General features: G+C 27.5%; 1 protein-coding gene across 3 annotated transcripts; it reads left to right on the top strand.

Annotated features, from left to right (window-relative positions):
- The first annotated feature begins 2,113 nt into the window (after positions 1–2,113).
- Positions 2,114–11,996, top strand: LOC145194627 (cAMP-dependent protein kinase type II regulatory subunit-like). Of its 3 annotated transcripts, none has more exons than XM_090095958.1 (11): positions 2,114–2,265; positions 5,364–5,452; positions 6,291–6,374; positions 6,490–6,642; positions 6,895–6,956; positions 7,101–7,194; positions 7,304–7,357; positions 7,457–7,531; positions 7,635–7,700; positions 7,912–8,035; positions 11,347–11,996. In XM_090095958.1, the coding sequence occupies exons 1-11, from the start codon at positions 2,148–2,150 to the stop codon at positions 11,472–11,474; spliced, it is 1,047 nt and encodes a 348-aa protein (XP_089952084.1). In that variant the 5' UTR covers positions 2,114–2,147; the 3' UTR covers positions 11,475–11,996. The 3 variants fall into 3 exon arrangements, with proteins under 3 accessions (XP_089952084.1, XP_089952085.1, XP_089952082.1); XM_090095959.1 differs by lacking the exon at positions 2,114–2,265 and adding an exon at positions 2,740–2,881; XM_090095956.1 differs by lacking the exon at positions 2,114–2,265 and adding an exon at positions 3,263–3,918.
- Positions 11,997–12,135: the final 139 nt, after the last annotated feature.

Genomic DNA, 12,135 nt, shown 5'->3' with positions numbered 1-12,135 from the left:
GTAATCAACATGTTTATTTTCTGTCTGGGTTGTAAAAAAAAAGCAAAATTCTTGGTTTATTAGTTCAATTAAAGCAACTAGAAATTAGAATGGAAGCCAGAATATTTTCAACATAAATTACGCATCAAAATCTTGGATTTCGGTGTAACGTGTATAGAATGAGCCTTTTTTCAGAAAACGGATACACACACACACACCTTCCCTAAAAGTTTAGCAAAAAGAAAGAAAAGTATCGCAATAAAATGTTTTAGAATGTAGAAACGTCAAGAAAAAGTTAAGTGTAATAGAAAAAAGTGAAAAGTTTATGAAATGAAAAAAATAAATAAAATACAATAAGATAAATGAAATAATGGAAATTATATTTTTGTTGGACTTAGACTTTTTCTGAATCCTTTTTTTAGTTTCTAAAATATCCTGAAGCCGATTGGATGCCACGCTCTTGATTAAATCTTCCATATAAGATTATTAACAAGCTCTTAAATACTTATCAATAAATTTCTTTTTAGTTGATGCATCAATTTTTGCTATTTGCAGTTTTATTGAATTATTCCCTCCCATCACTCTTTCATCATAATGGATGTTTTCACGAGTGCAACAATTCTAGAAGTGAACATAGCGTGGGGTTTTAACATTCCGTGAATACCAATAGAAAAAGACAAAAATTCACAGACTTGGTCCAATACATTGCAAAAGGTTATTTTGGATGAGTTTCATTTGATTGAATGTTCTTTTATTCTTGGGTAAAGTTTGGGCACATTATAAAGTATTGCAAAATAATAACCCTCATATAACTCAACAAAAAGTTGAGATTACCAGCTTACTTTAAAACAAACAAAACCGTCATCCAATTACTACACATTAAGCGTGCAATCTCATTGAACTGACAAGTATTGTCGTACTTTTCTGGTGTGATAAGTCAATAGTAAACTAACATCTATTAAAGCCTTCAAAATGGCCATTTGCATGTTTGATTTTAATGGAAAATCCAAGTTAGCTTGAATTAATTTTAAATGTCCAGGTTTTTTTTTTTTTATTGATTGTGTGGTGAATAACTATAAAAACTTCATGGATTTATTTGTCTTCTTTAATAAGAGAATTTTTTTCCAAAACATCTTAGCAGTCAACAAACCATATATAATGAATGGTCACAATGTGAACTTAGTTAAAAGTTTTTTTTTTTTTTTTTTTTTGTTTTTTCTGACGTCGTTGTGACAATATGTGCTTTTAAGAAAGTATTTCCTTAGTTTCAGATAGTGCTTACGTTAAATTGGATTGGGAGTGATGAATTTTTGATCTTTATCTGACTTTTTTTGTTACATATAATTTGTCACAAAAATGTTTAGAAAGTACAACATTCTTTTTTTTAATATAATTTTAAATCTTTTTGAATGTACCTTATGTATTTATTATATTATTTATAGCATTTTACGAATTTAAAAAAAAATCATTAATTATTTAACACCATTTTTTCTTTTTTTTTTTTTTTTTTTTTTTTTTTCGTGTGAGTGTGAACAGCATTTATATTTACATTTTATTTCTCGGGATTATTTTGGGGAAGTGACCTTTGATAATTTTATAAATAAAAAAACACGCATCCATAATCCAGAACAGTTATTTGTGTAATCTACCGACAGTAGATAACCGAACCTTTTATCTTCCCGATTCTGAAAAGTAACTTTTTAACGTTTGAGATGAATTTGAGAAAAAGAATTCGCTAAATCCATTTATTTGCTCTTTTCTAGCGTTGTAATGTTAACATTAATCGTTTTATGGCCAATAGATTTTTTATCACGGTTTTTTATTTTTTACAACACGAAATGACGGTATTTCGAGATAAAGCCACTCAACTTGTATACAATAATGTAATTTAATTTGCTTTTTGGAAAAATGTCTTATTATGTAAACAGTTTCGTTTTAGATTTTTTTTATTATTAAATGTTCTTAAAAGTAAAAAAATAAATAAATAAAAAAACAGAAATATTACTCTTAGTTTTGGCTTTTTTTTTTTTTTTTTTTTTGGTTTATGTTTTTGTGTTTTCCCATTTTCAAAGAAATGCAGCTAATACTCAATTTTAGTTTTATGTGTTCAACTTTTAATTCACAGACATTTTTAACTTATTTTTATTTTTACCAGCAAGTAAAACATAATGCCTCGTCCAATAATTACGCAAATAACTTATTCAAAGGAAAAGCCATTAACGCCGCGAATTATTTTTCCAACTAAAAAAGCTCTTTCGAAAGACGATTCAGACACTGATGAACCAGGTATGAGCAAAGCATCGCTGTCAATTTGTCTTGAATTATTTAGATCTACTGCTGTAGTCAATTGTTCGCTCTATTTCATCGCTTATTTCTTGATATTGAATCGCCGATAGTCTATGGTGTAGAGTTATTTTCATACTAATAGATTATCCGCAATAAAATAAAACGATAAAACTTTTTATATGGATATTTTATCTTCACTGATCAATTTATCAAAATCATTTCAATGCCATTAAACTTCCATTTGTTTTAAGTTCGAATGCAAATCGCATTTTTTTTAAAAAAAGGCCCGTAAAACTAATCAGTTTTTATTTGTGGATTTTTAAAAAAGCTGTTAAGGAATTTATGGCATCCTTCTATTTAAAGACCACACAAAAAAATAATTTCTATCAGACAAATAAAAAGTCAGCGCCTTCGTTTAATCAGCTGTAATCGATCAAAAGCAATTTTTTGTTTTTTAAAAAAAAAAAAAGCCACACGCATATTAACATTTGCATTGATAAAAGGTAACAAATATCGCTTAAAAACGCTCATTAACTTCAAAAGAAGAAATGTTTTTATTTAAGAAAAGATTGAAGAAAACTTGCTGTTTGAAAATTTCTTTAACGTAAAAGATTATGTAAGTCTAATTTTTTATTTTCTCCTCATTGCGTAACAAATTTTTACGTCTAGTGGTACATCTTGATGTTTTTGTCAACGTCTTATAATGGATTTCCGAAATAAATTAATTAAAACCATTAGTACAGTATGATAATCGTACGTACACGCAAACTTTTATCTCGATTAGGTTGAGATTTTTTAAATTTTCATTCACACTCCGTTGTATTGGCCAAAACAATTGCATTAAAACAAAAACGATTCTTTAAAAATAATAAAGTACTTTAACAGATGATTAATGAAGTCAAAAAACAGTTATAAATATAAAAATTCTCTCACAAAACATTTATTTAAGAATATAATCGTATCAACCACGAAGAATATTGCGTCTGACAAATTTAGATGAGTTCCCGCCCCACTCGACCGTATATATTAAATTTTAAACGAAGTACGCATGCGCAAAATCTAAAGAAAAAAAGCGGATGCCATCTTTTAAAGATTTTAAAGTTATTACCGTAAAGGAAATCGTTTCATTAAGTTTATTTCATTAGCAAGCAATAACAAGTTTTTCGGACAGGTGCATACTGATTAAAGATCTACCTATTCTCTCAGCAAGCTCGTTGTGATCAGTATGACTTTTTGACGATTTAATTTTAAAGTACTAATAGAATTCTTGTTACTAAATATAGTGATAGGGAATTATATTTTAGTAGATAGCTAACAATTATAGCTAGTCTATCTTGCAGACAGCAGGCGGTGCTACATTAACAAGTATAGAATTTTATATAGAATTAAATTACTGGAAATTAACAAAGTTTATAACACTCTCCAAAAGCTTGAAAAAAATGGATTTTCAAATACCAGCAGGATTAACAGAACTTATGCAAGATTTTACAGTCCTTGTTCTTAGAGAAAAACCAATTGATCTTGTTGATTTTGCAGCTGATTATTTTACTAAGCTAAAAGAAGCAAAAAAACAATATGGTGAAAAAAAACCCAGCTCCAGCAAAGGTGTAAAATTTTTAGAAAGTTACAGCAGCAGTGATGATGAAGAACCAGGTAAAGTTAGAGTGTATATCTAGCTAGCTTATATATGCTATAACATTTTTAAATTTTGTAATTTCTTAAATTAATAACAGTGCATAGAATTTACTCACTCAAATAGTAGTGGTAATGATTTTGAAAGAGTTTTTTTTTTTTTTTTTTTTTTTTTTTTTTTTGTTTTTTACCATTAGATTTATTATCATCAATGCATTCCAGTAGTACTTTATATGTAGTTTTCTAATTTTTATTTCCCCAATAGTTTATTTTAAAAGGCAGTTTTTTTTGATTTTTTTATGAAATATTTAGAATCTGGTTTTGAAAAGTGAATTTATGATTTCTTTGTAATAAAGCCTGTTGTTTTTTTTTTAAGTTAAGATTTGAATGATTCTCCGTTTGTGATTCACTCTTAAAAAGATATTCATGTCACTAATTTTTATTTAGTGCATCAGAAACTTTTTATCTAATGCTTTAAAAAAACTGTAAGTTGTGGATTATCTTATTACATAATAGAAACCTTTTTTAAACAGATTAGAAAGAAAGCTCAAATCCTTTGGTATGTTTCAAAATTGTTTATGATTTTTTCATTTTTAATGATCTTAAACATTAGTAAAATCAAGTGAATTTTAGCCTATATTACATCATTGTAAAATTCTTCACATACAATCCTGAAAGGAATTGAAGTTTACTGAGTCATGTTTTTAGATCTGGTAACTTGTTTATATTCTTATGAGTTTCTGCAAGTTTCTGCAGGATTTTATTTCTTACTGTTAAGTTATTAGTTCATTATTAGTAGAGAATTTTATTAAAAAATATTATATTTGCTTTTTCTGTCTGTTCTAAAAATTATTCTTTTTATATACATATGTGATCTGTAAATTTTTTAAATTTTAAATAGAATGAAAAGAAGTTTAGCAAAAATTTGAAAATATATTTTGTACCATATAGTTTTTAGTTTCTAGATTCTAGATAGTAACCAGTGTAGGAGAGAAGGGGAGAGTGGGCAGAACTGGGACAATTTATGCAGCTGCTCATTTACTGCAAGAATGAATCCAAGTCTAGTTTCAAACATACATGTTAAAGTAAAAGTCAAGGGTTGCAGAAAAAATGGGTAGTTGAGTATGGTGTCCCAGTTCCTCCTTCCTTATTTCTTTAAATTGAAATGTTTCATGGCCACTTTAATTAACAATCAGAAAATGATCATTATAGTAAATAGTTTTATTTATGCTTTTACTTTGCAGTAAATGTCCTGATAACATTGAGATCTTATACTAAACTTTTACCTTGAGAAAATATTCCTAAAGTTTCTGTTTCTAAGTTTCTTCCTTTATAATGTGATTTATTTTTATTGTTGCTTCAAGAATATATTTCTTTGTTAATTCATATTGATAAAGTTGAAAATGGCGCAGAAATGATTTTATTGGTATTCATTTTATTTATGTAAACTGATTTATTTTGCACAGAACCTCCTCAGAGTCGATATGATAGACGTAAATCTGTTTGTGCTGAAGCATACAATCCTGATGATGATGATTCTGATGAGGAGCAAGTGGTTAGTTCTAATATTTACTTAATAGTATTTATAATTTATGTAATTAAAAGGCAAGCAGTTTTAACTTACATTTTAAGATTTGTAAATTAGTAATCTCTTAAATGTATTGTTGTGAAATTAATAATCTAAGTTAATTATTATAAAAGAATTTTATTATAATTTTTTTACTTTATGTTAATATTTAATTGAGCATAAGATCTTCATTTAAAAATTTTCTTTATATGTATGAATATCTTGTATAATGTCTATCTTTATTTTACAGTTTTATTTTGCAAATGTTTTCAAAATACAGCTAATAGTACATTAACTCAAATACTTATATTTGTGTTACTTAACAATCAGCTGTATTTTGAAACTCACTTCATGTACTAACAGTTGCCATATGAATCAGTTATAAGAAAATGATGCTGTATAGATTGTTAGAGAGTGGACCATACAGGTTGTTTAAAATTTTCTTGCTTCATTGTCTAGTCATTTTAACATCTCTGTTGCAGCTGGTATTCAATGATCAAAAATTTTTTTTAAAAAATGAAAGCATGTGTTTCATCATGTTTTTATTTCTTTATTGAAATTTTATTTCAATTGCAGTTCTTATCAAAGATATTTCAGCTAAAATAAGAAAATCAAATTTGCTTAAAAATTAATATCCATGTGTTGGAAGCCATAATTTTTCTTTTCTTTAAGTTTTACTCTTTTTGCCCTTGCTACTTCACCTTTATCTTAATGCTGTTAAGTTTTTAAAATTCATCCACTTTCTGTTTGTAAAAGACACATTTATATCACTTTTTAAACTTTATTACACAATTCTCTATTGTATTTTATTTCTTCTTGTTTTTAGCCTATTAACCCTAAAACAAAAGCTCAGAGAGAAAGGTTGAACCAAGCAGTCAAGAATATCCTATTGTTTAAAAGCTTAGATTTGGTTTGATTTTTTTTTTTTTTTTTTTTTTTTTTTTTTTTTTTGATTTTTCCTGTTTCTTTTCTTTGATTTCTTGCTACTTACTTTTTTAAATCCTTAAAGTCATTTTTCATCACAGGAACAGTTGAATCAAGTGTTAGATGCCATGTTTGAAAGAAAAACAATTGCTGGTGATGTTATAATTCATCAGGGTGATGATGGAGATAACTTTTACGTTATTGATAATGGTGTATTTGATATTTTTGTTCTTATTGATGGAGTTGATAAAAAGGTATGAATAAATTATTTAAATGTATCAACAAGTACTAGTTTTTACTCCTTTTTTTTTTATCATGAATGTTTTTCTTTGTGATGTCTTTCTTTTCTTTTTTTTTTATCTTTTACTTTTTTTTTTAAACTATAAATCTAAAAAAGAAAATAATTGCTTTATTTTGATTGTTTAGTTTATAAATTTTAAAAGTTTCTAAAAACAAAAAATCATAGCATTTAGTTATTTTACAAACCTGTATGCTTTTGTGTACAGGTTGGAGCATATAATAATAAAGGAAGTTTTGGAGAGCTGGCACTTATGTACAACACTCCCAGGTATCTTTTACTTAACACTGTTCTTAGGAACAGTCTAAGTTTTGATAATACATTATACATCTATGCAGTCTAACTGACCTAAAATGTGTTTTTAATGAATATTTGAAAAAATGATTTGATTTTTGCTATATGCTTTTCTTTTAGGGCAGCAACAATAATTGCAGCATCCGAAGGTATCATATGGGGTCTTGATCGTGTTACCTTTAGAAAAATCCTACTTAAAGCAGCTTACCACAAGGTAAAATTTATAAATATCTCATTTTGTTTAATTCATGTAATACTTTTAGCTTTTATTAAAAAAAAAATTTTTAATATAGATATGTATGTACATATATTTTCTAATTTAGCGTAAGATGCATGAAGCACTTATTGAGAATGTACCAATGTTAAAGTTTCTCAATGTACGTTTTTCATGTTTACTTTTTCTAAATGGTTTTTAAAAAAAGTCACAAAGTTTAGTTTTTAAATAGGAGTTTTATTTTGAATTGCTAATTTTATAGGAGTATGAAAGAATGAATGTTGCTGATGCATTAGAGTCCAAAATATTCCAAGATGGTGAACTTATTGTTAAACAGGTGAGTTGAGTGTCCTGTACCATTATTTTTGAAACAATTATTTGAGGCTTTTTTTTTTTTTCAGGTCATTGAGTAAATAATGGGTATTGATATTCTCTTGTAGGGTGATGAAGCAGAAAACATGTATTTTATTGAAAAAGGACAAGTTTGTGTAAAAATTAGCAGACCAGTAAGAAATTCCTTGAAAAAAAATTGAATTTCTGTTTCTATCAGTTGAATTTGGCATGATATTTAAAGCATCTATTTTTAATAGTATAATGTATATGAAAGTTGTAAATGACCTTTGTGTGCCCTTCGCAATTATCCATAATGCATAAATGTGGAGGAAATATCAGCATTAACCAACTTGATTTTTTTTTTGACTTTCTTTCAACTTTTAGGATACAAAAGAAGAAGTTGAAGTTACTCGCTTATCTGATGGTCAATATTTTGGAGAACTAGCTTTAGTAACACATAATCCACGTGCTGCATCTATATATTCTGTTGGTGTTTGCAGAGTGGCAGGTATATGTACATTCTGATATTGAACACTTTCTCAAAATAATTTTTTTTTTTTTAAATTGTGTTCTAGTTAGGTTTTAAATTTGACTAACAAAATCTCAGTAAGTTGCAATTAAATTATTTTTCTCAGTGTGTCATACCGGACCAAAGTAACTGCCGGGTTAAATGTCTCTCAAATGAAATCTTTTTTTTATGAATGTTCTGTGTTATAAAAAAGAGGCTTCTAAAATCTGAGTTCCAGAATTAAAGTATGAACTAAGTATTAAGCTTAAGGAACCCTGGGAAATTTGAAAACAAGGAGCCCTTTAATTGTGTTTTTTGTTGTTGTTTTTCTCTTTAGTTTATAGTAATGTAATTTACATTTATAATAGTAAATTTACATACCAATATGTAATTATGTTTTACTCCTTAGGTTGTACATGACACAATAAAATGTGGATTTCCCAAGTTGTGTTTAATTTTTAAGCATACTTAAAGCAAATTTATGTAGGTGTTGACACTCAACTTTTAATAGTTTCTGGTGCTAAAATTGTTACTTCCAAATTTAAAGAATAAGCAGAGAGTTACCTTTTTTTTTCCAATTTTTTCAGATATATTTCTTTTAATAAATATATTTGAAATTTTTATAAATATATGCGACACCTTTATTTGGTTAATACTTTAAAAAAGGTCTCATTAAAGCGCCATGACATTGATCCTTCAGTTACTTTTGTCCAGTGTGGCCTGACTGTTAAGTAATAATTTGTACTAAATGTGGAAATATGATTTATTATGTTAATAATTAGGTTGAAATAAACAGTATTTATGATTCTAATCTGCAGACCATGTTCCTAACGAAAAATTTTTTTGTTGTTGATAAAACAGTAAATTGTTTAAAAAAGCAATCAAAAAGCCAATACTAAATCAGCTCTAAACATTTTTTACATCTACTTGCGCTAAGTTCTATTGATTTTTAACAAAAAGCATATGTATAGAATCCAAAGTTAGAAAACCTAAAATTTTCCCAATTTTTCAATGGTCCAATATCTATAATGAGGAGAGTTTAATGGTATGACCAGACTTGCCAAGAGAGGGAGGAGGGGGCTTTGGGGATTAGGGGTGAAGCAACTAGATTCTTCACAGTGTGCAAGTTTTTATTATTGGTTTTTATAGTAAAGATTTAGATTGTTGGGAGAGATTATGATTTTGCAATAATCAGTAACTAATCGATTGAGGATTAACTTTCTTAAGTTTTGTAAGTGTTGCATTTTAATTTTTGCACAACAGATTCTTTTTTTGTGTCTGATTCACTTTAACAGTCGTTTTTTTTTGTGCAAAAGAAGGCCTTTTTCAAACCATAATAAATGAATTGTTACTAATTTATTTGGTATATCTACAAATGTATGTCGTTCCTCTACTAGACAAGTTTTTTTAACAGCTTTAAAAACTACCCATCAATGATGTGGATGATCATAATAATAAATGACTGCATTTTTGGATTTTGACCATGCATCTGTTGTGATTGAATCAAGAGCGAAATTGATTTGCACTGCATATCTTTTTTCCTGCTGACTCTGAGAGCTTGACGAATCTGCTGAAAGCAGTTAATAAGATTTAAATCTCTGATACTTGAATAACCTCTTCCACTTGCATCTCTTTTATTTTCTATTGACCCTTCTTCTAAATATGTATTTAAAACTAAATATGTATCATTTAGTAAGTAAAAATATGTATTTAAAACTAAATATTTAATCATTTAGTAAGTAGAAAATGTTAAAAAACAAAATTAGAGCTTAATTTTGAACTAAACTAATTACTTAGTACTTTGATTTCCCTATTTCAAGGGAAGTTTCAACAAGTTTCTTGGCAATGTAAAGTCAATTCAGTTCAAATATGAATTGCTACATCACTGCTCGCTTCGACTTTTAACCACCATTTAAATATTAAAGAAACTAACAACAGGGAAATCAAAAGAATTCGGTGGTTTCCTGTTTTACAGTCGTAAAATAAAAATAAAAAAACTACAAGCAAATCTAAAGTTAATTAACAAGGATAATTTATTTGAATCTTTTAAACTTTTGTTTTTCTAATTTTACCGTCGTAAAATAAAGTTAAAATACATAAATCGCATTTTTGTTTGCGACTGTAAAATAGTAGAAACAATAAAATGGTAAAGTAGTAGAAACGATAAAATGGAAAAGTAGGAGAAACGATAAAAATGATAAAATAGTTAAACGCGGTAAAATAATAAAAACGTTAGCACATTTGCACGCTTGCACGTTTGATTTTTTATTTATTTGCGGAATGTAAAATAGGAAATCGCTAAATAAATCTTTGATAAGATAGACGTTGGTTTACTATTTAAAAATTTTAAATAATCGTGCGATCAATCAAACGCGTAATAAACACACAATTCGATTATGCTATCATCGATGAATTGATTAATCTCTCAGTTCTGGCTAGACCAGCGTGGGAGTTTGGGGAAGTTTAAATTAACCGTATGGCGACTCTTAATTTCTTCTGCAATCAATTCAATTTTTTGAATGTTAAATGTATATGTTACATAGGGGGCATAAAATATTTAGAAAAGCTCAGGTAAAAACCCAATGTTTCCTAAGCTTTTCTGTGCCATGTTAATAAACATGGCACAGAAAAGCTTAGGAAACATTGGGTTAGATCTAAAGAATGATTTCCCTAACACAAATATCTAAAGTCTAAATATTAGCCAGCTTGTAAAATTCTGGTCAGGGTGAAAAAAAGTTATGTTTAATTCCAAAAATGAATTCCTTGACCCCCTAAAAATTCCTTAATTTGACGCATAATATAATATTAAGTTTTATTCTTTTTATATTTTTGACTCTTTATTCAAATCTAAATTTTTCGCTTCAAATTCTAAATTTATTTTCTCAAAATAAAGATGTTATCAAAACAACTTAGGTCCAAATATTTAAGCTGAAATAAGTTAACTAATGTCTTTAAAAAGATTACAATAGAAATATTTACTTTTTTTATTGTTATTTATTGAGCAAGTATGAATCAATATGATTTTCCGATTTGAATTCTCCCTCAAAAAAGAATACTAAGTGTATCAAATGCTTCGTTTGAAACAATATTATTGGTAGTGTTTTGTTGAGTAAAAAGATTTTCTAAATAAAATATAATGAAACTTTTAATTACCACATAATATTTGCTCAATAGATTGTATCTATACAACAAACTTGGGCATATTTAGTTTGATATTTGGTCAAAGCTCTGGTTATGAATTTATGCAAAATGTCAAAAAGAAACATTTTTCGAGTATTTCGCTTATTGAGTAATTATTTTTGTTCTTACAGCTTTAGACGTATTGGCTTTTGAGCGTCTTCTTGGTCCTTGTATGGATGTCATGAAGCGAAACATTGGTGATTATGATGAACAATTGAATAAACTCGGACTAAATAATCGAGATTTACGGAAAAATTAAAAGTTTAGAAATAGATAATATAAAGTATTTGAAAGTGGGATAAAAGAAAATTTTAGTATAACTGATCAAAGTTTAACAAAATATCGCGGCGCCGCTGTATCGCTTTGACGACGTTTACTTTGCTCTGGCCCAGTTTTCTTTTTTTAATTATGAAATGGTTATTTTGTTATGAAGAATTCCTCAAGTATTTATTTATAGTTTTTATGTTTTAAATTTCTTACATGGAATCAAGATTCTATCATACAAGGTCTTTGTAACCGTCATCGTCGTATAAAGGGTTTTATGACCGTAAGGCAAAGTTTTTATTTAGTTTGCATGAACGTCGATTTGTTCATTTTGATCTTCCTTTTTTCTTTTTTTTTCTTTTTTTTTTTTTTTTAATTCCCTTAGTCTACTTCAACGAATGAATTTAATTTAGTGGACTTGTGTAAATAAAAATAAACTCATGTAAACATTTTAAACCTTACTTCTGGAGTAAAACCAAAAAAATGATTTTATTTAGAACATGGTTTTCTTTTCGGAGCTTTTTTGTTTTTATTGTGTTAATATGTTGGTCAAAGCTGTTTCGAAAGAACTGAGCAGGAAGCAACTTACCAATTTGGATAAATATCGTTAACTTATCGATTTTTGAGATTCCTCTTGTAACCCATGGCGTGAGATC

The sequence above is a fragment of the Hydra viridissima genome, unplaced genomic scaffold (genome assembly GCF_058129835.1).
Source record: "Hydra viridissima isolate aposymbiotic clone 2 unplaced genomic scaffold, HvirCarnegie_v1 scaffold_8, whole genome shotgun sequence".
NCBI lineage: Eukaryota > Metazoa > Cnidaria > Hydrozoa > Anthoathecata > Hydridae > Hydra > Hydra viridissima.
The sequence above is the reverse complement of the archived record's forward strand: the minus strand, read 5'-3'. Positions and strand labels throughout refer to the sequence as shown.